We start from the raw sequence: 25,701 nt of genomic DNA, 5'->3' as shown, positions 1-25,701 counted from the left end.
CCCCGTATGTGCGTGGGTTTCTTCCGGGTGCTCCGGTTTCCTCCCACAGTCCAAAGATGTGCAGGTTAGGTGGATTGGCCATGATAAATTGCCCTTAGTGTCCAAAATTGCCCATAGTGTTGGATGAGGTTGCTGGGTTGTGGGGATAGAATGGAGGTGTTGACCTTGGGTGGGGTGCTCTTTCCAAGAGCCGGTGCAGACTCGATGGGCCTAGTGGCCTCCTTCTGCACTGTAAATTCTATGATAACACAGCATTCACCTGAGGAAGGAGCAGTGCTCCGGAAGCTAATGATTTGAAACAAACCTGTTGGATTTTAACCTGGTGTTGTAAGACTTCTTACTGTGCTCACTCCAGTCCAACGCCGGCATCTCCACATCACAGCAATGAAGTAAGAACAGATAATCTGTTTTTGGTGCTGGTTAATTACAATTGGGCACCAGAAAGAACTCCCTTGCGTTTCTTCCAGTTATCTCTTTAGATGTTTTACACTCGCCCAAGAGGAGAGGGCTTGGATGTCGGTGATAATTCGCATCTCATCAAAATAAACCCGTTCCTGTCGTGCGGCACTCCCTCAGTACTGCACTCAAATGTCAGCCAAGATTTAGTGCTCAATAGACTTAAAGTTATAAAGAAATGTTAAGGTAATTGGATTTTATACATTTTTGGGGCAAATGCAGCTTGTTGTGATATATTTGCAGTTTTCTAGATGATTGTGTGTGGAAGCTGAAGAATTGACCCAGGTCAATTATTCACTATCATGAAGAATTAAAATTATTAGTCAAAAGAATTAGTAAATGGACTTAATGAATGAAATGAATATCGCTTATTGTCACAAGTAGGCTTCAAATGAAGCCACTGTGAAAAGCCCCTAGTCGCCACACTCTGACACCTGTTCGGGGAGGCCGGTACGGGAATTGAACCATGCTGCTGGCCTGCCTTGGTCTGCTTTCAAAGCCAGCTATTTAGCCCTGTGCTAAACCATTTCCACAGAGAAAAGCAATTTAGAGATAATGTATGAGGAAGGGTGGCATTAAAAAAATGATGAACTTGTTGCTGAGAATGGCCATATCCTATTCCGACAATTTCTTTTTTTCTTAATTGTTATTCGTTATTCCAATGCTCACTCAAGGATAGTAATATACTTCATATCATTAAAAGAACAGATGTGCACAAAATATTCCAGAACAAATGGTTCAGCACTCTCTTCCTCTAGATCCAAGTACTGTTGATTAAAAGAACGATTTGCATTTATATAGCACCTTACACAACCACTAAAGCACATTACAGCCAATTAAATCGTTTTGAAGTGCAGTCACTGTTGTAATGTAAGGAACACAGCAGCACATTAATTTCCTCTCGCATACTTTATATTCTGCAGTTTGCCAATGTTCCTCAAAATACCATTGACAAAGTCAGGAGCATTTTTAAAGAAATAAGGCTTCTAAGACCAACTCTTTAGGTAATCTAATTGAAAACTCTTTCCACCCTGAAAAATTATAATTCGTGGCAACAATCTGTTTCCTCTTGCTAACCGAAATATTTATCAAATTTAATACATTACAGTGTTTTCAGTAACTCCAGATCTTTGCAGTTAATTATCTGTGAGAAAGCTGGTCAAAATTGTGTTGAAAGTACAAGAATATCACAATTTATTCAGTTGTGAGAAGCGCTTTATAAATGCAAGTTCATTTGGGAAAACGTCACAACACTTTCCTTTCCTAAATCCATGCTGTGCAGTCCTTTAGCAAGTTATATTTTCCCCAAGTGTTTTCATTCAAATATCTCATTGTTGCTCATTATAAATGAAGTTATTAATTCCCATTTCTGAAGACTTCGGATGTTTGTTGTACAGATTGCCCCTAAAAATAAGTGTGGTTGCTGTACATTTATTTTATAAAAAGAACAAAATGCGGCGTCCCGTTAATAATCTTAGTTTATTTTTTTAAATTTAAAAGAGATGTTTAATCTGAAAACAAACCCCTGTGTGTGTGTCTTTGCTCAGGTTCTTGATTGTGAGATCTGGGAACATTAATCGCGAACTTTGCATCCTAGTCGGACTGTATTTCTGTGACGATGAGCTGCTGTTATTGGTGCGCCGCTGAAGGTAACTCGGGTAGTGTGGCCACGACTGAGGAGAGGTTGCGATTTGGTTGGTGAGAGGGGGAGAGCGAGAGAGATCGGTAAAGGTGTGAACAAGGAGGCGGCGACTCTGCACGGTGGACATGTCCTGGATAGTCCGGCCGGTCATCGGCCTGATGTGAGTTTGGGAGGGGAGAGGCCTAGGATCCATGTTGAAAGGGTTGTCCCTGTTAGTGCATTTCACGGTCACAAGTGTCAATCTCATGTGTAGGCAAAGAGTCCCTAAGAGTAAATGAAATAACTTGCATTTATATAGCACCTTCCGCAACTTCTGGAGTCCCAGTGTAATTAGAGTGTAGTGATTTCTGTAATGTTCTGTTGGGAGTCCTTGTTCACAATTCTCTTAAGGATAACGTGCAGGTTCAGTCGGCAGTTAGGAAGGCAAATGCAATGTTAGCATTTATGTTGAGAGGGCTAGAATACAAGACCAGAATGTACTTCTGAGGCTATAATAAGGCTCTGGTCGGATCCCATTTGGAGTATTGTGAGCAGTTTAGGGCCCCGTATCTAAGGAAGGATGTGCTGGCCTTGGAAAGGGTCCAGAGGAGGTTCACAAGAATGAAGAGCTTGTTGTATGAGGAATGGTTGAGGACCCTGGGTCTGTACACATTGTAGTTTAGAAGGATGAGGAGGGATCTTACTGAAACTTACAGGATACTGCTAGGCCTGGATAGAGTGGACGTGGAGAGGATGTTTATACTTGTAGGAAAAACTAGAAGCAGAGGACACAATCTCAGACTAAAGGGGCGATCCTTTAAAACAGAGATGAGGAGGAAATTCTTCAGCCAGAGGGTGGTGAATCTGTGGAACTCTTTGCTGCAGAAGGCTGTGGAGGCCAAAACACTGAGTGTCTTTAAGACAGAGATTAAAAAGGTTTCTGATCAATAAAGGGATCGGGGTTATGGGGAGAAGGCAGGAGAATGGGGATGAGAAAAATGTCAGCCATGATTGAATGGTGGAGCAGTCTCGATGGGCCAAGTGGCCTAATTCTGCTCCTGTGTCATATCGTCTTATAATATAGGAAATGCGTCTGCCAATTGGCGCACAGTATGATCCCACGAACAACAACAACCAGCTAACCATTTAGCGATGTTGGTCGAAGGTAAATCTTGTCCGACAGAAAACCCCTGCTCTTGGAATATAACATATTTTGTATCGTTCTGAGAAAGTAGGCTACACCTGGGCTGAATGGTTTACCTGATCGGAGGCATCACTGCTGAGCAGTACTGTATTCCCTCAGTACTGCAGCATCAGCCTACATTGTGTCTCTTGAACTGCCAACTAATGTCTTTCTGTCTCGAAGGTGAGAGAGCTACCATTCAACCAATGCTGAGGCTTGGCAGAAGGATTGTTGTAGCTGACTGAATGTATGACCCTAAAGATAGCTTTTCAACAGGTTTTGAAGGGAGGCACATTGGCACACTACTACCTCATAGCGCCAGGGACCCAGTTTCAATTTTGGTCTTGGGTGACTGGAATTTGCCCGTTCTCCCTGTATCTGCATGGGTTTCCTCCAGGTGCTCCGGTTTCCTCCCACAGTCCCAAGATGTGCAAGTTAAGTGGTCTGGCCACTCTTGAGGTCAACCAACCAAATAGAAGAAAGGAAACAAACTTGGGGACAAAGCAGAAAGGGCCGCTCCTGACAGGGGCACTGCCTGAAAGTAACAAAGATCAACGGAAACTTAAAAACATTAAATGAAAGTGCAATTAAAGGGGTCAATAAAGCACCCCAAACCCTGTGGTGCCCACCGGGCATGGAAGGCCTCAATGGTGCACATAGACACCGCATGCCCCCTTTCTAAGAACACCCGGCCACGAAAGAGGGGCAGACCGTCTGGTTGGACGACTACCTCGGTCGCCCGTTGCCTGGACCTGTAAATGGCATGCTTTACCAGGCCCAGGAGCAGGTTCACAAGGCGATCCTCCACCTTACCTGCCCCTCTCCGCACTGGGTGCCCATAGATCAGGAGCGTGGAGCTGAAGTGCAAACAAAACATCAACAAAAGATTTGTCAAAAACTAAAAAGAGAGTGCGGCCTATAACATGTAACATAGACATGATCCAGGGACTCCACAAGGCTGCAGAAATGGCAGACAGCTCAAGCAAACAGTGACCTTGGCCTCCAGTTCCTGCCAGTTAGCCGGCCAGGATTCCTCTGCCGGGCAAAGATGAACTCCCAAGTAGAACTCCTTTCAGCTGGTTCTGCTCCAGCTGAAAGGCCTGAACTCCTCTGGGAGGGCATCCATCTGCCACGGACCGACCAGGAGTCCGGAACACTTGGTCCAATTGATCCTGGCAGAGCACGAGGCTGAGTACACAGCTTGACACTCTCGGATCCTCCACAGGTCAGCAAGTTTGGAGAACATGAGGAGCACGTCATCAGCATAAGCCAAGAGGCCCACCCCAATTCCCAGCCCGCGCAGAAGCAGTTCCGACAGTCATCCGAAGGAGGCGCAGGAAAGGCTCCATGGAAATAGAATAGAGTTGGCCAGACAAGGGACAGCCCTGAACCACTCCCCTCCCAAAGCGAACATGTGCCGTTAGGGACCTGTTAACCTTAAGGAGACACTCTGCGGCAGTGTACAGAAGTTGGATCCGGGTGACGAAATGTGTCCTGAACCCAAATGCTTGCAGTGTCCCAAATAAATATATATTTTTTAATATATATGTTTTTTATTGGGTTTTTGAACAAAGTATATTTACGTTATGTACACATATAATCTATATAGACGAGAAGGGCACACACAAACATACCCCCAAAAAAAGTAATAATAGAAAAGAAATAAAATAAAGTAACTGGTAAGGTATTATGCACCAGCTCAACAGCAGCAACTCTGTACAATTGGCAAAATTATTTACAAGACATAAGTAGGCATCCGTTTGAGTGGGGTGGAGGGGTGGAGACTGGGGGGTAGATATACATTTGGGTGCCGGAGAAACAATTACAGAGGGCAATACTTGAATGGATCTGGTGTTGGTGTTGTCACTTGCTTCTCCTGGACGGATTTTGCTGCCGTTGTCATCTCGCGCTCACCTCCGCTTCAGCCGTTCCTCCCATCTTTCGGCTGTATTCTCCTTGTTCTCTGTTCCTGTAGATGCCAAGTTTGTTATCATTTCCTGCGCCCTCCTTCCGGCTATTATTTCCCTGGTTCTCCTCTATTGTTCCCTGTCTCTTCCCTCTCCCCCTCCCCCTCCCCCCCGCTTCTGCCCCTCCCCCTCCTCCTGTGGTTTGCCTTTCTTTCCGCCCCCCCCCCCCCCCTCTCTCTCTCTCCCCCCCCCCCTCTCCAGGTCTCGATCTCCCTCTCATGCTTTGGCTACTTTCCCCTGATTCTTGGCTACCTGGCTATTCTTCTGCTTGTTCGTTGGCCACAAACAGGTCCCGGAACAATTGGGTGAATGGCTCCCACGTTCTGTGGAAGCCGTCGTCTGACCCTCAGATGGCGAATTTGATTTTCTCCATTTGGAGAGATTCTGAGAGGTCAGCAGCCAGTCTGCAGCTTTGGGTGGTGCTGCTGACCGCCAGCCGAACAGGATTCTACAGTGGTCGATCAGGGAGGCAAAGGCAAGGGCGTCCACCCTCCTCCCCAGGAATAGATCTGGCTGGTCTGAAACCCTGAAGACCGCCACTTTCGGGCATGGCTCCACCCTCATCCCCACCACTCTGGACATTGCCTTGAAGAAGGCTGCCCAGTACCCCGCAAGTCTGGGGCAAGACCAGAACATGTGGGCGTGGTTGGCCGGGCCTCCTTGGCACCGTTCACATCTATCCTCCATCTCCGGGAAGAACCTACTCATACGGGTTCTTGTTGAGTGGGCTCTATGTACCACTTTTAGTTGCGTCAGGCTCAGCCTTGCGCACGTGGAGGTGGAGTTGACCCAATGCAGTGCTTCACTCCAGAGTCCCCACCCTATTTCAATCCCCAGGTCCTCCTCCCATTTCTTTCTTATTGCGTCCAGTACTATGTCGACCCTTTCTACCAGTCGGTCATACATGTCGCTACAGTTTCCTTTATCTAGTATGTTTGTGTCCAGTAACTCTTCCAGTAGTGGCTGTTGTGGATACGTCCTTGTCTCCTTTCGTAGGAAGTTTTTTAGTTGCAGGTACCTTAGCTCGTTCCCCCTGGCTAGCTGGAATTTCTCTGTCAGTTTGTCCAGTGTTGCGATCCTGCCGTCTGTGTATAAGTCCCTGACTGTCAGTGTCCGTCTGTCCTGTCCCTACCTTTTGAAGGTGGCGTCAGTCAGCGTTGGTGTGAACCTATGGTCGTTGCAGATGGGAGCTTTGTCTGACATTGTGGTCAGGCCAAATTGCTGCCGTAGTTGATTCCAGGACTGGAGGGAGGCTATCACCACCGGGCTGCTGGAGTGTTTTTTGGGTGGGGATGGGATTGCTGCCGTGGCGAGGGCCCGGAGGGAGGTCCCCATGCAGGAGGCCTCTTCCACGCGCACCCACTCGGCTTCTGGCTCCTTGATCCATCCCCTTATTCGCTCGGCTGTCGCTGCCCAGTAATAGAATTGTAGGTTTGGGACTAGCCCTCCCCTGGATTTTGTTTTTTGTCAGACCTTCTTTGGGATCCTAGCATTCTTCACCACCCCCCACCCCCACCCCCCCCCCCACCCCCCCATAGGAACGCCATGATTAGTTTGTCTCGCGCTTGAAAAAGGTCTTGGGGATGTAGATCGGAATGGATCTAAGTAGGAAGAGGTACCTGGGCAGTACGTTCATTTTGATCGTCTGGACTCTCCCTGCGAGGGAGAGTGGGAGTGTGTTCCATCTTTGCAGGTCCTTTTTTACTTCCTCTGTCAGACTGGTGAGGTTCCATTTGTGGATCCCTTTCCAGTCATGGGCTATTTGGATCCCGAGGTAGCGGAATTTGTGTCGGGCTTGTTTAAACGGCAGTCCTGTTAGTGTTGCCCCCCCCCTACTTGTGGGTATTCCGGGAAGATCTCGCTTTTGCTCATGTTGAGTTTGTAGCCCGAGAAGGCGGCAAACTCTTTCAGGAGCGCGATGATTCCGTCCATGCTGCTTTGTGGGTCTGAAATGTAGAGGAGCAGGTCATCTGCATAGACTGAGACTCTGCTCTCTGCTGCCCCTTCGGATCCCCCCTCCAGCTTTTTGCTGCTCTGAGCGCAATTGCTAGTGGATCGATCGCAAGAGCGAACAGCAGCGGGGACAGTGGGCATCCTTGTCTGGTGCCCCTGTGCAGCTGGAAGTATCGGGGGTTGGTGTTGTTTGTCCGTACCCTCGCCATGGGAGCGTTGTATAGGAGTTTTACCCAGGAGATGAACCCTGTTCCAAGCCCAAACCGCTCCAGTACCTCTATGAGGTATTTCCATTCGACTCTGTCGAAGGCCTTTTCTGCATCTAGGGAGACCATCACCTTTGGTACTCTCTCCCCGGAGGGGGTCATTATCATGTTCAGCAGGCGCCTGATGTTCGAGGTAAGCTGTCTACCTTTGACAAAGCCCGTCTGGTCCTCTGCGACAACCTCTGGTACGCAGGCTTCTAGCCTTTTGTCTAGGATTTTGGCATCTGCGTTCAGCAGTGAGATGGGTCTGTTTGACCCACATTCCGTTGGGTCTTTATCTTTCTTAGATATCGGCGAGATTGAGGCCTGTTCTAGCGTGGGTGGCAGTGTGCCCCTAGCTAGCGAGTCTGTGAACATCTCCCTCAGGTGCGGAGCCAGTGCTGTTGCAAATGTTTTGTAGAAGTCCGCCGGGAACCTGTCTGGTCCCGGCGCCTTCCCCGCCTGCATGGAGCTAATGCTGTCCATGATCTCTCCCAGTGCTAGTGGTGCTTCCAGGCCCCGTTTTCTGCCCTCCCCCACGACTGGTATGTCCAGTCCATCAAGGAATCGTTTCATCCTGGACTCCCCCATTGGGGGCTCTGAGGTGTACAGTCCTTGGTAGAAGGCCTTGAAGGTTTTGTTGATCTTTTCTGATTCTGTTTCACATGTGCCTCTGGTATCTCTGATTTGTGCAATTTCTCTGGTGACTGCCTGCTTTCTCAGCTGGTGTGCCAACAGGCGGCTGGCTTTGTCTCCGTGTTCGTATAGGGTCCCACGTGCCTGGCGGAGTTGGTGCACTGCTTTCCTGGTGGAGAACAGATCAAAGTTCATTTGTAGCTCTTTCCTCTCTGCCAGGAGCTCTACGGTCAGGGGCCTCAGAGTATTTACGGTCTACCTCCAGTATGGAGTTGACCAGCTGCTGCCTAGCCGCCCTTTCCTCCCTATCTCTTCACGCTTTGAAAGCGATGATTTCCCCTCTTAGTACGGCCTTTAGCGCTTCCCAGAACGTGGAGGGTAAGACCTCCCCATTCTGGTTGTTCTCCGTGTACTCTGCTATGGTCCGCGATATCTTTCCGTTGAAGGCCTTTGTCAGCTAGTAGGGCAATGTCCAACCTCCATGTGGGGCGTTGGGCCCTGCCCGTCTCCAGCCTCATGTCAATTTAGTGTGGAGCGTGGTCTGATATCACAATTACGGAGTATTCCACTTTATCTATTCCCGGAAGCACCGTTTTCCCCACCACAAAGAAGTCAATTCTGGTGTATACATTGTGTACTGGGGAGAAGAAGGAGAACTCCTTCTCCCCTGGGAGGGTGAACCTCCAGGGGTCCACCGCTCCCATCTGTTCCATAAAGTGACCAAGTTCCCTTGCCATGCTTGAGGTTTTTCCCGTTTTGGAGTTTGATCTGTCAATCGTTGGACCCTGTACACAGTTGAAGTCTGTGTCCCCCCCCCCCCCCCCATGATTAGCCGGTGCGTCACTATGTCAGGGATTTCTGCCATGGTCTTCTCGATGAAGCTCGTGTCTCCCAGTTGGGCACGTACACGTTAACTAGTACTACCGGTGCCCCATCCAGAGCCCCGCTAACCATGACGTACCGTCCTCCTGGTTCCGTAACCAGCTTTGTCGCCCTAACCATCGTCCTCTTGCTGATCAGTATTGCCACCCCCCTGGCCCTCGTCCCATAGCCGGAATGATAGGTTTGTCCCACCCAGCCCTTTCTCACCCACAGTGGGTCCTGCTTTCTCAGGTGTGTCTCTTGGAGGAAGACTATGTCAGCCTTCATATTTCTTAGGTGAGTGAGGACTCTGGATCTTTTCATTGGGCCGTTGAGTCCCCTTGCGTTCCAGGTGACTATCCTGGTGGGGGCCCTCTGTCCCCCCCGCTCCTGTGGGATTAACCATACTTACCTGGTGGACGCGTCCTGCCCTCCGGGGTTTCCTTTTGTTAGGGGGCCGAGCAAGATGGCCGCTGTCACTGCTCTCTCCATGCGGTCGTGCCCCTGTGCAACGGGGTTTCCCTTTGTCCAGGGGGCACCCGACATGGCCGCCCACTGTGCGTCTACCATGCGGGTAGTCCCCTGCACTCTTGGGTCTCCCTTCGTCCAGAGACCGTACTGGGTGGATGCTTGCAGCGATTCCTTGTTCCGAGCCCTTGGTTGTGGCACTTTGTAGCCCTATTGCTATTCCTTTTCTAGCTTTGTTTGTCCCTCCTTCCCTGGTCCCTCCCTCCCTGTCTCCCCCCTCCCCCCCCGGTTCCTCCCTTTCCTCCCCTTTCCCCCCCTTTTCCCCCCTCTCCCATATACCCCTCCTTTGTCCCCCATTCCCCTGTTCCTATCCCCGTTTGCTCTCCCTGTTGGGAGCGCTCTGCGGCCCTGCTTTGTTGCAGGTCCTCGGAGCTAGCTTTCCTGCTAGTGCGGTGACCCCCCCTCTTAGGGAGTTACTGTCTCGCTTCTCCCCTGCCCAGCCTCTGTGTTTCTCTGCCCGCTCTTCCCCCATCCTACCCTGCACTCCTCTCACTTGCTCTCCGTTCTCCGCTACTCTCGTTCCCTCGTGCTGGGGCCTGGCCTCCCACCTGATGCGGTCCCTCGGGTAGTGGTTTGCTTTTTGTTCAGGGTGCGCTCGCCGTGGGGGCGGGGGGGCCTGCCGTTGCCTCACCCCCCCCTCCCGTCGGCGCGTTGTTGCCCCTTGCCAGGGGCCCCTTATTTCTACCCTAGCTGTTGGTTTTCCAGCCCGTGTTCCTCGGCGGGGGCTGTGAAGAAGTACTTTCTTGGTATGTGACCCAGAGTTTCGCTGGGTACAGCATACCAAAACGCACTTCGTTCTTGTGAAGAGCTGCTTTCATTCTATTGAAGTCGGCCTGTCTCCTGGCTAGGTCTTCCCCAATGTCCTCGTAAACTCTAATGAAGTGTCCTTCCCATTTGCAGGTTCTGGTTTGCCTGGCCCAGCGCAGGATTGTTTCTCTGTCTTGGTACCGATGCAGTTTAAGCTATAACTGCCCTCGGGTGGTCTCTGCCGTGGGCTTCGGGCGCAGCAACTGGTGTGCTCTGTCCATTTCTGGTGGGTTGAGGAAAGTTTTCCTCCCCACTAAGTTGCCCAGCATCTCAGCCACGTATGCTGTGGGGTTTCTACCCTCGATCCCCACTATGCTGACATTTTGCCTTCTCGAGCGGTTTTCCTGATCGTCCTCTCTGCCCTTCAGGCTCCCCTGCGTTGTGCCCTGTCTCGTCACCTCCTTCTCCAGGGCTGTGATCCGGTCACTCATGTCAGTCACAGCTTTTCCCAGCTCCTTAATGGTTGCCTCTTGGGCTTCCAGTTTCTCCTCTGCTCTGCCCAGGGCGAGCTGCACCTCCGCCAGGGCCTTGGCCATCACTGTCTGCACTGCTTTCGTCTAGGTCTAGGTCTGCTCTGGCCTCTGCCTTGTTTTCCTGCTGATGTTCCCTCAGCACCTCGGCAAAGGCTGCCTGCCAGTTCCAGTTCCCCCCTGGCCCAGGGGGAAATGCTCCTGTCTGTCGAGTTCTTTTTGTTGCAGCGAACCTTCCGTTCCGCTTCGTGCGCCGATTAGCTCGTCATCTGAACGGGCTCGCCCATTGCCCCGACTGCTTTTGGTGCCCTTTCTCCCTCTGCTTTGGCTCCCTTCTGGCTTTTCCCCCCCCCTTTTTTTTTTTTACCCCCCTTTTTCTTTTCCCCTCCCTTCTCTCCTTTAACACTTTTTTTTAATAAAACTCTTTTCAAGAAATTTTTTTTTTTTTTAAAGTGAGAACATTTATTTCTTTGAAAGTTATCTTTTCAAAGATTTTTTTTGAAAAAGGGGAAGATCTTATTTTTCCCCCTCACCCAGGGTCGAGAGAGAGGATTCTGGTCGGGCCGGGAATCCCTCTTTGTTCCACCACCTGCCTCGTGGTGGTCGCTGCCCGGCGGGGGGGGGGGGGGGGTCAGTCCCTGATGCTGGCTCGGTCCCCGCTTTGGTCCGGGCCGCCGCTCGCCTTACCCTGCGTTCTCCTGGGGGGGGGGCGTCTTTGGTCATTCCTGCTGGCTCAGTCCCTGCTCGGTCTCCACATAGGTCCGGGCCGCTGCTTGTCCGGGCCGCTGCTTGTCCTGCCCCACGCTCTGCTGCCATGGTGGGGTGGGAGGGGCGGATCGTTCCGCTCCCGAGCGCCCAGGTCTCCCGCTTTAATTCGCTTTGGAGCCCGGCTTTTTCTTCGTCCCCACTCTCTTGTTGCGGGGGGCTCAAACGGGTGAATCTGCGCGCTTGACTGCAAGTTCTCGGCGAGGAGCGGGACGCAACTTTGTTCCTCCCCTGGAGCTCCTCCACCCGCGACTGCTCTCTTCCCCCACCGGAAGCCGAATCCCCAAATAAATATTCATGATCCAACTTTTCAAACGCCTTCTCCTGATCAACAGACCAGCCTTCTGGGAATGATGGACCAGGTCCCAGACCAGATGGATGTTGCCGTGGATTGTGCGGCCCGGGACCACGTAGGACTGGTCAGGGTGATTCATGTGGTCCAGCATGGTACCAAAGCGCAAACACATCACCTTGGCGAAGATCTTGTAATCCGTGCAGAGGGGGGAGACCGCTCACCCAGCCTTTAAGGTCGTTGAGGTCCCCCCTCTTTGGCAGCAGGGTAATGGTGAACCTGTGCCACGAGAGGGTCATCTCCCTGGTCACAATACTTTCCCCCAGGACCCTACGTAGTCACTCCCCAGGACATCCCAGAACTCGCAAAAGAACTCCATGGCCAGCCTGTCCAGCCCTGGGGCTTTGTCCCTGGACAGGCTGTGGAGGGCGGTGGTCACCACCTCCAGGCTTATAGAACATCAAGCCTCCCGGCGCCCTCCGGCCCGTCCTGCAGTAGGCCCTCCCACAGAACTCTGCAAACATCCTCGCTGGACGGAGAAAAGGGCTCTGTAGAAGCTTCGGGTTTGGGCCCTGACCACTTCCCATTCAAGATAAGTGACCCATCGTCGGTCAGCAGTGGAAGGAACTGCTGACGGACCCCGTGCCTTTTTTCCAGCGCGTAGAAGGGAGCGCCGCGGTCCATGTCCGTGAGGATTTGGATCTGCGGCCTCGCGCACGACCGGACAAGGTGCAGGTCCCGCTGCGTGCCCTTCTTCTCTCTCTACATCAACTGCAGGGCTGGGTCCTCATTGGGCTGACCGAGACATGACTCCACGTTGAGCACCTCCTTCTCCAACTCCTTGACCTTGGATTTCCAGGATGTGTTTTTTTTTAATAAACATTTTATTGAGGTATTTTTGGTATAGTGACAACAACAAAATAAACAATATACATGAAACCATAAACATATTGCAAAAGCCCATTTACCTCTCGTACAGGTCCCACCATTATTGACCCCCTACTCTAATCTAAGCTACACCGCCCCCCCCCCCCCCCCCCCCGGTCTGCTGACGATTAATTTCCCGCAAAGAAGTCAACGAACGGTTGCCACCTTCGGGTGAACCCTAATAGTGACCCTCTCAAGGTGAACTTGATTTTCTCCAGAGAAAGCTAGCCATGTCCGATTGCCAGGTCTCCGACTTCAGGGGCTTTGAGTCCCTCCATGCTAATAGTATCCGTCTCCGGGCTACCAGGGAAGCAAAGGCCAGAACATCTGCCTCTTTCTCCTCCTGGATTCCCGGGTCTTCCGACACCCTGAAAATCGCCACCTCTGGACTCAGCGCCACCCTTTTAACACCATGGACATGACGTCCGCAAACCCCTGCCAAAATCCCCTAAGCTTTGGAGATGTCCAGAACATGTGGACATGGTTCGCTGGTCCTCCCGCACATTTTGCACACCTGTCTTCCACCCCAAAGAATCTGCTCATCCGGGCCACTGTCATGTGAGCCCAGTTCACAACCTTAAATTGTATCAGGCTGAGCCTGGCACATGTTGCAGACGTGTTGACTCTACTCAATGCACCTGCCCATAGACCATCCTCAATCTCACCTCCCAGCTCCTCCTCCCGCTCCTCGGTCTGCGTCTCCTCCGACCCCATAAGCTCCTTATGAATGTACGAGATGCTCACTTCTCCTACCCACCCTCTGGAAACTACCCTGTCCTGAATCGCCCTTAGCGGTAGGAGCGGGAAGGTTGACACCTGTTTACAAAGGAAGTCCCGCACCTGCAGGTACCTGAATTTGTTTCCCCTCGCCAACCCAAACTTTTCCTCCAACGCCCTCATACTCGGAAAGCTCCCCTCTATAAACATATCCCCCATCCTCTCAATCCCCGCTCTTCGCCATAAACAGAACCCCATGTCCATACTCCCCGGGGCAAACCGGTGATTATCACAGATTGGGGCCCAGACCGATGCTTCCACTGCTCCCACATGCCACCTCCACTGGCCCCAAACTCTCAGGGTCACCAGCACCACTAGACTGGTGGAGTACCGTGCTGGTGGGAATGGCAGAGGCGCAGTTACCAATGCCCCCAAACTGGTGCCCTTACATGAAGCCGCCTCCATGCGCACCCATGCCGACCTCTCCCCCACCACCCACATCCTGATCATGGCTATATTAGCCGCCCAGTAATAGTTGCTAAAATTTGGCAGCACCAGCCCGCCCTCTCCCCGACTCCACTCTCCACCACAGCAACAACCTCACAACTCCAAATTCTGCACTGGGAGTGCCTGCTTCGGATTGGCAATGGTAAATTGACCCTCGTGTCCAGAGATGTGCACGTTCGGTTGCTGGGTTAAGGGTATAGGGCAGGATGGTTGGAATAAAGTAAGTAAAAAGTAAAGTCGCCAAAGTCTCAGATGACCACAGGCTGCTTTCCCTCTTGAGGGGGACAGCTGACTGGTGGTGATTTAACCTGAGGGTCACCATGCCTCCGGCAAGGAGCAACGTTGAGAAGGCGAGGCCTTCATGAATAACCTCCGCCAATAAGGTGGTTGGAGTCAACTTGGTCGAGTGCTGTTCCGGAGGGTCGGTGCAGATTCAATGGGTCAAATGGCCTCCTTCTGCATTGTAGGGTTTCAACAATTCTATAAAAAGAAGTCATAGGTGAGGGAGTTTTGGGATAGAGCCTTATCACTGATGGTAAAGAGCTTGGAGGAGATTTCAGAGAGAAAGTGTAGGTGGAAGCTGTGCAAAGCAGAACAGAATGTTAAAATTAGTGTATTGACTAATGATCTATGGAAGGTGGGAGGGTGATCATATAGAATGGAACATAAGAGGCTGGCTTGGAACAAGTCACAAGAATCTCAGTTGAGATAAACCAGAAGTAGATCAACCTGCAAGGTTCAGCTAGAGAGAGATGGATACTGGGGCAAGGGTACTGGACTTCTGACTGGAGCTGGATAACTTTTGCCACTGTTAATTTGGAGAAATGTTCTACTTTATTTAGGTAAGCAATCTAACAACGTATTGGTGAATATGGAGTTGACATTACTGGCAGAGAATGGGCACAACCCAGTGTTCATCAGCATCTGTGTTGATTGGCAGAACCATGTTGTTAAGGTAGACTTGGACTTGAGTATTGCCGAATAAAAGAGACTTGGTGTCAAAGCTCTTTGTCTTGCATTCATCAGGACATACTCTGAGCACAGGACAAAAAGCTTCGGAAGCAGAGGTTTTTTCCCCTCTATTTTCTCAGAGGCCAGTTTTTGACTTCCACTTTTATTATCTGAGTGAGACCAGATGCTAAGAGGAGGGGTTAACTTTATTAGAGCAAGAACTGTCAACTCCAGGACAAATGTATGGGTCTCAAAATTAATCTAGAACATTGTCTTTCCTTCTCTTTCAGTCCTCGTTCAGTGTGGAATGCTTCTGTACGATATTGTCACTGGCGGATGTCCCTGTTGGCACTCAGAGAATCCTTACCAATGAGGTACAGTGCATTTTAAGACAGGCTGCAATTCTTCCTCCCTGGGTATGAATGGAACGGTACTCTACCCATTATATTCCAGCAGTCAATTCCTCTTTTGTGGATGAATACTGTAGTTGGGACAGTCTCAAGAAATGTGTTTATATTTGGCCAATTTTTGAGTATCTTAGCTTATACTCGAGTCCTTTTGCAATAAACGCTAACATTCCATTTGTCTTTTTAATTACATGCCGCACTTGCATACCGACTTTCTGCGATTCATGAACAAAGACAACCTAGGTTCCCTGCCCAGATGCATCTTGAATCTGCTTTCCATTTAGATAATACTTTGTCTTTCTATTTTTTCAGTCAAAATGGATAATCTCACACTTATCTACATTAAACTCCATCTGCCAGGTTTTGGCCTACTCTCCTAGCCTATCTATATCTGACTGTAAAATCTTTATCTCCTCTTCATTGCCTGCTTTCCCACCGATTTTAGTATCATCCGCAAATTTTGCTATGTTACACTCTGTCCCTGTTTGCAGATTATTTAGATAAATTGTAAACAGTTGAGGTCCAAGGACTGACCCCTGTGGCACCCCGCTAGTTACAGTTCGCCAATCAGAGAAGGACCCATTTATCCTGACCCTCTGCTTTCTGTCAGTCAGCCAATCCTCAATCCAATCTCGTACTCTACCCCCAATCCTCTGCATTCTCAACTTCTGGATCAGTCTTTTGTGCGGCACCTTATCAAATGCCTTCCCAAAGTCTATATATACCACATCTACAAGTTCTCCATTATCCTCCTTGCTGGTTACATCCTCAAATAGCTCAACCACGTTTTTCAAGCATGACTTGCCCGTCACAAAACCATGCTGACAATGGTGGATTGAGCATTGTCTTTTCAAATGTTGTCATCTCCTTAATGGAGTGGCAGGGTGGCATAGTGATTTGCACTGCTGCCTCAGCGCCAGGGACTCGGGTTCGATTCCAACCTTGGGTGACTGTCTGTTGGAGTTTGCACTTTCTTCCCGTATCTGCGTGGATTTCCTCCCACAGTCCAAAGACGTGCAGGTTAGATGGATTGGCCATGCTAAATTGCTCCTTAAGTGTCCAAAGGTTGAGTGGGGATACAGGGTTAGAGCAGGGATTGGGCCTTGGTAGGGTGCTCTTTCGAAGGGTCAGCACAGACCCAATGGGCCGAATGGCCTCCTTCTGCACTGTAGGGATTCTATGATTCCAGAACTTCCCCACCACAGAGGTCAAGCTAACCTGTCTATAGTTTTTTACTTTTTGCGTCTCCCTTTTTGAATAGGGGTGTCATATTAGTGTTTTTCCAGTCCACTGGGACCCTTCCAGAATTCAGGGAATTCTGAAATATATCTAATGCAGCCACTATAATCACTGCAACCTCCCTTAATACCCTAGGGTGCATGCCATCAGGTCCCAGAGACTTATCTTCCTTTCATCTCATCAGTTTATTCAATACCATCTCCCTAGTGTTGGTCATTGCACCAGGTTCCTCTGTATTAACTCTAGTCTTTGGAAATTTTTTATTATCTTCTACCGTGAACACAGAGGCATGCCTCCACCGTCTCTATGTTCCCCATTATTACCTCACCAGTATCGTCCTCTAAAGGGCCAACATTTACTTTAGCTATTCTCTTCCTCCTTATATATTTTTATAGAAGCTTTTGGTATCAGTATTTATGTTTTCTGTTTGTTTCCTTTCGTTGTTCATCTTGGTTCTTTAGATTTAATTTTTAGTAGCCTTTTGCTGAACCTTAAAGTTCTCCCAATTCTCCAGCTTACCACTAGTACTTGCAGTATAGTCTGTCCTAGTTTTTGACTTTATGCGTTCCTTGACCTCCTTGCTTAGCCATGGAACGTTTTTCTCTCTTTCTCTCAAGAATGTACTTTAATTGAGTGGTATTTACTATCTCCCTGAATATTTGCCATTGTTCCGCAACTGTCCTACCCTCAATTATCTGTGCCCAGTGTACTTGGGCCAACTCTTTCCTCAGGCCTGTATAATTGTCTCTGCCCAATGCTAAAACTCTAGTATGGCACTCTGTCGTCTCTCGCTCAATCTGAATTTGAAATTCTAGCATGCTGTGATCACTCCTTCCAAGAGGATCCTTAACGACAAGACTATTTATCAACCCTTCTTCATTACATCATACTAAATTTAAAATAGCCTGCCCCCTGGTTAGCTCCATAACATATTGTTCTAAGAAACAATCCCTCATACACTTAAGAAATCTCCCTCAAGACTACCCTTGCCAATTTGATTAATCCAGTCAATATGCATATTAAAATCACCCATGATTACCATTGTGCCCTTCTCACAAGCCCTCATTATTTCCTGGTTCATACTATGCCCCACTTTGGAAGTATTGCTCAGAGGCCTGTAAATTACTCCTCCAAGGAGTTTTTTCCCTTGTTTTTTATTTCCAGCCAGATCGATTCAACATTTTGGCTCTTGGTGCCAATATCATTTCTTCATATAGCCTTGATGTCATCTTCAACCAATAAAGCAACTCCACTTCCTGTTCCATCCTGTCTATCCTTTCGGAATACTGAGTACCCTTGGGCATTCAACTCCAGTCCTGGTCCTCCTGCAACCATATTTCAGTAATCCCCACTGTGGTAATGTGCCTATGGGCCATATCATAGATGGATGGTTTGCGACCTCCAAATAGCAGGTGGCAGTACAGGCACGCTAAGTGGTCTCTAGACCAAGGTCATGTGACCCGTGACTCCGCTATAAAGGGAGACACATCCGGCCATCTTCAGAAGAAGATTGAGAGGGTAATAAGACATACATGTGAATGGTCAGTGCTAGGTGCAAGTTCCAGAGGAGTAGTTGGCAGACTCCATGATAACGTGCTCTGTATCAAATTGCTATCTTACCACACAACACTCAATAGCAGAAAAGATTCTGGTTTGGACAAGTCAAAGTGTTTGGTAAATTCCTTCGTAAAGTACAAATGACCAAACACAACACCCACTAAATCATACCCATTAGTCTCTATTTGTGCTGTCAGCTCATTGACTACTGTGTGCATTCAAGTACAAACTTTTTAAATATGGCCGACAGATTTGTCTTTCTCTTGCAGGAGTTTCTTGTGCACTGTGCTTTTCAGACATTCTGATCTACTTTACTGATCTCTGATAACACTTAGTCCCATCCCCAACTTTCTCTCCCACAGTCTCCTTAAATTTTTTACGTTTCCTTTCCCCTCCATAGTCATTAGACTGGCCCTGCCTGTTCATCCTATTAACCTCTACCCTCTCCTCACATGCTGCTTTGGTTCCTATTAACCATTATATTTCTTGTAGCTTTAAATACCCCCTCCCCCCCCTTCCATTTGCTGACTTAACCCATAACAGTTGGGGAACAGGAAATGTCAAAATAGAGAGTGTTTTAAAGAAAACAAAATGGATATAACATGAAAGTTCTTTCCTTTATGATGCCTCTGCCTGAAATCCTTGTATCAAATGGGTGCTGTGTTGGCATAAATGAGCCTGGACCTGTGAATTTCCACCTAACATAATCCCAGTTTTCACTGCTGTTACTGGGGAAAACGTAAAGGATGCTAGTGGATGAGGCACTGCTACCCCATCTCTGCTTCCTAGGAGCTGGATTAAAGTGGCCGCAGCAGATGCTGGAAACAGGTCCCCTCACTACTGTATTGCCAGGGAGAGATGCCTGGAAGACAAAAGTGTCGCTAAAATTATTTCCTCAGTATTTATGTGAATTTGTTTTCCAGAGCTGAACCGAAGAAAAAGAAGAAAGTGGATCCCAGGAGAGAACAGGCAGTAAGAGACCGTCTGAGAAAAAGACTGAAGAAATTGGAACGTGTCCCTCCAGAGCTGATCCCGATCGAAGATTTCATCACTCGAACTAAGTTCCTTGATGAATCCAGGTTTGTGTGACTGGAAACAAAAATCCAAAAGACTTCATTAGTTCCCAGAGGGAAAAATGTCTTCCATCATTGTTTAGTTGACGGGGGGGGGGAATTAGGTTGCTTTGTGGTTGTGTCTTTTGCCATTTGTTATGTTCTTAAAATGATTGTAGTGGCAATAAGGCATCCAACTTTCCCAGATTTAAACATCCAAAATGGATTATCTGGCCAATATTTAAGACACATAATAGCCTCTCAGAAAGGCCACAGTTACTCTTATTCACTCATGGGATGCGAACATCAATTTCATGTCGCCTTCCATTATTTACATCAGTTGACTTTTGTTATTTAGAGTGGTTAGGGCTTCTTGTTTTACTTTCTCCAGTAGGTGTTCATTTCTAGCTGGGTCCCCTGCCTCCCTCTTTCCCCTTTTCTTCCTGACCCCCCTCTCATTCTGTTCTTCTGGCATGCCCTTTTCCCTCATTAGTTTTCATATCCCGTTCCTGATTGGTTGGCGTGACGCCGTGTATCATGTTTGCTGGGCATGGTTGGCATCCATGCCTCTCTATTCCCCCTCCTCCTCCTTTCGTTTGCGTTTGTTGTTATACCATGGCTTCTCTCTCTCTTCCTCTGGCTTGTTGGCTACAAACACATCTTGGAACAACTGGATAATTATCATAGAATTTACAGTGCAGAAGGAGGCCATTCGGCCCATCGAGTCTGCACTAGCTCTTGGAAAGAGCACCCTACCCAAGGTCAACACCTCCACCCTATCCCCATAACCCAGTAACCCCACCCAACACTAAGGGCAATTTTGGACACTAAGGGCAATTTATCGTGGCCAATCCACCTAACCTGCACATCTTTGGACTGTGGGAGGAAACCGGAGCACCCGGAGGAAACCCACGCAGACACTGGGAGGATGTGCAGACTCCGCACAGACAGTGACCCAAGCCGGAATCGAACCTGGGAGGCTCCCATGTTTTGTGGAAGCCTTCTGACCCCCGGATGGCGAATTTAATTTTCTCCATCTGGAGAAATTCCGATAGGTCAGCCAGCCAGTCTGCAGCTTTGAGTGGTGCTGCTGATCACCAGCCAAGCAAAATTCTCCAGTGGGAAATCAGTGAGGCAAAGGCAAGGATGTCGGCCCTCCGCTCCATGAAAAGACCTGGCTGTTCTGACACCCCGAAGACTGCCACTCTCGGGCATAGCTCCACCCTCATACCCACCACCTTGGATATTGCATCAAAGAAGGCTGTCCAGAACCCGACAAGTCTGGGACAAGACCAGAACTATCCCCATCCTATTTCAAACCCTAGGGCTTCATCCGAATTGTCCCTTGTCTTGTCCAGTGGTGTGTCTGCCCTTCCTATTAGTCGCCCATACAGGTTGCCGCAATTCCCTCTCCCTAGCATGTCTCCATCCAATAAGTCCTCTAACAGCGATTGTTGTGGCGGTCGTGGGTACGTTTGTATTTCCCAACATACAGAGCCCCCACCCCCGTGAGCTGGAACTTCTCTGTTAGTTCCTCAAGTGTTGTCAGAAGTTCCTAACTGTCAATGTCCTCCCTGTCCTGTCTCCACCTTTTGAAGGTGACTTCCATTATGGCTGGCGCGAACCTGTGATTGTTGCAGATGGGGTTTTTAACGGACATTTTGGTTCATCTGAAGTGCTGTCGAAGTTGGTTACATGACCCGAGTGTTGCAATCATTGGGCTCGTTGGGTGTTTGTTCGGCGGGGATGGGAGCGCAGCCGTGGCCAGGGCCCGAAGGGAGGTCCCCGTGCAGGAGCCCTCTTCCAATAAAAACAAATTACTGCGGATGCTGGAATCTGAAACCAAAGAACAAATGCTAGAAAATCTCAGCTTGTCTGGCGAAACGTCCAGGTGACCCTTTGTCAAAGCTTTGCCTTCTCCCTGTTTCTTCCCCTCGTTGTTCCCCTGTTGCTAATTCGTACCACTTCCCCTCCCCCCCCCCCCCCCCCCCTCCCTTTGTCAGGCGCTGTCTCCCTTTCGGGAGATGCACAGCGGCCCCTCTCTCGTTAGCTCATGCTTTCTGGTGCTAGCTTTCCCGTTAGTGTGCTGGCCCCCCCTCCTCCTGGAATTGGTAATGTATCCACCAATTGCCTGCTGTCTATTCTCCATGTCTGCCATTCTCCTCGCCCTTTGCTGCGCTCTGCTGCCCTCACTCTTTTCCTTCCTCCGTTGCTACACCCCGTCCTCAGAATGAGGTAATGTAGTCCCGCGAAAAGTGTCCTTCAAGAAGGTTAATTAAAGGGTAGGTGGATTGGCCATGCTAAATTGCCCCTTAATTGGAAAAAATTAATTGGGTACTCTAAATTTATTTTTTAAAAGGTTAATTAAATTAATAAATAAACGTCTCTTCGGGTGCTCTTTTCATCGCTGTCCCTACTGCCGTTTCTCCAAGACTGATTTGTCTGCATCCACAGGGGCCAAGAAGAAGTGCTCCCAGCCTTGGACTGTGACCCAGAGTTTGGCCAGGTTCAGCATTACCAAATTTTACGCCACTCTTGTACAGGGCTGCTTTCATCCTGTTGAACTCTGTCCGACGCTTGGCCAGGTCAGCCTCAATGACCTGGTACATTCTGATCTGGTGACCTTCCCAGTTATTGATTTCATCTGTCTTGTCCACCGCAGGATTCTTTCCCGGTCTTGATACTGATGTATTTTAGCAATTATCGCCCTCGGTTGTTCTTCAGCCTTGGGTTTTGGACGGAACGGCCGGTGGACTCTGTCTATTTCTGGTGGGATGGGGAAGCTATCCCTTCCCACTAGATTGCCCAGCATTTGGGCCAAATTGTCTTCGATCCCCTCTCGCAGGGACACTATCTGCTGGTTTTGGCACCTTGATCAGTTTTCCTGATCCTCTACCTTTCCGTTCAGACTCCCCTGCATCGCGACCAACTTCGTTATCTGTTTCTCTAGGGCGGCGATCCAGTCACTCTGGTCTGAAAAGGCCTTTTCTAGCTCCTTCAGGGTGCTCTCCTGGGCTTCCAGTCACCTCTCCGCCTTGACCAGGACTACCTGCATGGTCACCAGAGCTTCTGTGACCGCCACCCTGACTGCCGCCTGAAATATTTTTTGTCTCCTCTCTATGTTCTCTCAGTTCCATTGAGAGAAACATCCTCCAACCATCCTCTGATGAGGAGGGCGGGCTCCTTGCGCGGCAGGTCAGTCTTTCTCGCTCTGACATGGCCTGAGTTTTGTCACCTCGTGCGTCTGCCGGCTCAGCTACTTGCTTTTCCCATTTCGCTTCTCTTTTCGGCCTCTCGAGTTGTTGTTGCTCGGCCTCTCTGCTGGTGTTGGTTGTGGTGCAGGGATACTGTTTTCCAGTATTAGCAGGCTATGTCGGGTAAAGGTTGGTTTAGCACAGGGCTAAATTGCTGGCTTTTACAGCAGACCAAGGCAGGCCAGCAGCGCGGGTTCGATTCCCGTAACAGCCTCCCCAAACAGGTGCCGGAATGTGGCGACTAGGGGCTTTTCACAGTAACTTCATTTGAAGCCTACTTGTGACAATAAGCGATTTTCATTTCATTTCATTTCAAGAGTCTATTTTTGAGTTTGTGGGAGGAGAGCCACCTGATGTGTGACTACCCAGCACATCCCTGTCACCGGAAGTCTTCGAGAGGTCTTTTGATATAACTGACACACAAACGAGCTAATCTCAACCTGGTTAAATTCAGTTCCGATGCTGGGAGCAGGCTGCCCAATTGTTGAAGTCCGGGTTGACATTAGTTTTTTTAAATTGTTCTTTTAATTAGTTGCAACTACTCATTCTGAACTTATTTCATTGTAATTTGTTTTGTTATATTGCTGGTAAGTGTTCATTTTCAGACCTAGACTTTCTTTTAATCTAATTGTATTATTTTTGCGTCATCATCATTATCTATCTTCCTCCATCTCGGAAAAGAGCAGTGATCTAACATCTGGGCTGGGAGAGAGGGACACTGGGTACAAAATATTATGAAAAAAAGAAATATGAAGTAAAAGGGGACAGCGGTAGTAGATTTACATGAGAGAGATAGAGGGAGTTAGTGTAAATGAAGACACAACAGTAAATCCAGGATTCAGGTGGCTAATTTATTTGGCACGAGAGATTGATAGTTCAGCCATCCACCAGTCCATAGTAACATGGGGCTTTTGTGCATCTCAACTCCCAGCTTTAGCTCAACTGATGGCCCTCTGAGCTCATAATTTAAATCATTCAATTGAGATACTACCCTTTGTATGATCCATTAAAACAAACTCTGCTCTGAGATACTGTAATAAGTCTACGGAGGCAGAAGTCCCGTCACCAGAATTCCTTTTATTTACAAACCCAACAGCTGAACAACCATGACCATTTAGTCTGCTGTCTACACCGGGGGGTGCAGAAGATCTGACACTCCCTATTATGTACACAGAAAGGGGTTCCCTGATTTGGCCACTAATCAGGGAACTCTTATTCTAATTGGCCAATCTCAAAGGCCTGACCTAAGTCATTACAGATACATAAAATATACCAAGGCACAATTTTGAAGAACAGGAGAGTTCTCCCTGGTGTTCAGGCCAATATTTATCATTCAAGCAATTAATTAAGTGAAAGTGCAATGACTATTGTAACCAAACACACTGACCATTTTGTACTCAGCAAGATTCCACAATCAATTGGATGAATGATCAGCCAATTTGTTCTTGGTTATATTTAATGATGGACACAAGAACGTGTTGCTCTTCCCCATCTAATAGAAATGGGATTCTCACTGGTGCCCTGACCAAGTAACCTTCAATTAATTTCACAAACAGATTTTGATCATTGCTATATTCCCATTTGGGTAAGATTGATGTGCACAAATTGTTTGCTGCATTTCCTGCATTAGAATAGTGACTACATTTCAAAAGTATTTAATTGGCTGCAAAATGCTTTGGGATGTCTGAGGTCATGAAAAGTGCTATGTAAATATATGGCTTTATTTCTGTCTTGAGTTAAGACTTCGAACTGAGACTTCATCTGTTTTAAACGGTCCCAAATCCCATTTTCTACTGTTGGAAGAAGAACGTTGAGTTTTGCTGTCCTCTCTTAATCAATGTTATCAACAATAAATAGATTGAAAGGTAATTCATTTCATTATTGTTCATGGAATCCTGTGCACAAAATGTTTGCTTTTTTTGGTTACAGAAGTCATGACATTTTCAAGTAATTAATTTTGTGCAGCGCATAGGATATATTTCTGAGAAATATTGGCCCAAATTTTCTATTATCTAGATCATTGGAGATTAGACATAAGTTGGCAGACATGTCAGACATGCGCTGAAATTATCCTGGAAGTTTAAACTTCCATTGTGCTGATTTGTGCTGCCCTGGACCCTCTGTGAAAGCCTCTGATACTGAGCTCAGTGTCTGATACTTGGGCAGGTAAGTGGGACTTACTGCATATTTACTCTGGAAATGTCACACTGGTTAGTACCTGGTCTAACTCAGTTACTGGCCTAGTGCGACTGAACTGAGCACCACAACTGACCCTGACCCTACTACCCACTCATCTATTCATTAACCCACTCACCATCCAAAAGACGAGACTTTTCAAAACTTTTTACCTGAATACATGTTGCCTACAGAGTACGAGATCCTCCCAAGTTGCCAGTGGAAGAGACCGAGAGGCGAGCACTTCTGATGAAGGAATGGTCACGCTATAAGCAAAAAGAACATGAAAAGGAAGCTGAAATGATCCAGTCCATGATTGAGGCACAGCAGCAGGCTCTACAGGAACTGCGGCTAGAATCGGAAGAGTTGTACCAGGCTGCCATTAAACGGGACCAAGGACTGTTTCCATTGGAGTTACAGGGATGTAGTTTTACTCCACCCATAGCCAACTATGAAGCACCTGATGGGAAATACAGAGATATCACAAAAGTGTATACACAGTGACACAGCTGAGACCCTTGCTGCTTTTTGGTTGTCCTTTTAAAGCAATGTTTTTCTAAATAAAGCGAATATTGACATGTAAATATACCACACAGCTGTAGCATGAATGTGTATGTCATGCTTATATACAAATTTCCAGACACTTTACTGGGCTTTATTAAATTTCTTTTGTTAATTTTTTTGACTGTTGTCTGTTATTGCATTGTGGTAATATACTGTCATGTGACCAGGTGCCTGTGTTCATGTTGTACTTTGTGGCACAGTGGTTAGCACTGTTGCCTCAGTGCAAGGGACTGAGTTCAAATCTGACCTTGGGTGACTGTGTGGAGTTTGCATGTTCTCCCTGTGTCTGCATGGGTTTCCTCTGGGTGCTCCAGTTTCCTATCACAGTCCAGAGATGTGCAGGTTGGGTGGATTGGCTATGCTAAATTGACCTTGGGGTACAAAGGTTAGGTAAGGGTTACGGGGATCGGACGGGGCATTGGTCCAGGTAGGATGCTCTTTCAGAGGGTCAGTGTAGACTCGATGGGCTGAATGGCCTCCTTCTGCACTGTAGGATTCTGATTTGTGGTATTGTTTTAACACCAATATGTTGTCTGGTGACCTCTGTAGTCAGCACAATAGAAAGGA

General features: G+C 48.3%; 1 protein-coding gene across 1 annotated transcript; it reads left to right on the top strand.

The window, feature by feature from the left end:
* The first annotated feature begins 2,079 nt into the window (after positions 1-2,079).
* Positions 2,080-25,246, top strand: mrpl40 (mitochondrial ribosomal protein L40). Its single transcript, XM_072498194.1, has 4 exons — positions 2,080-2,258; positions 15,177-15,260; positions 19,013-19,168; positions 24,765-25,246. Exons 1-4 carry the CDS (start codon positions 2,224-2,226, stop codon positions 25,072-25,074), a joined length of 585 nt encoding a protein of 194 aa, XP_072354295.1. The 5' UTR covers positions 2,080-2,223; the 3' UTR covers positions 25,075-25,246.
* The last annotated feature ends 455 nt before the right edge of the window (positions 25,247-25,701 follow it).

This window comes from Scyliorhinus torazame, chromosome 1 (assembly GCF_047496885.1).
Source record: "Scyliorhinus torazame isolate Kashiwa2021f chromosome 1, sScyTor2.1, whole genome shotgun sequence".
Taxonomy (NCBI): Eukaryota; Metazoa; Chordata; class Chondrichthyes; order Carcharhiniformes; family Scyliorhinidae; genus Scyliorhinus; species Scyliorhinus torazame.
This window is presented reverse-complemented; position numbering and strand designations above follow the sequence as displayed.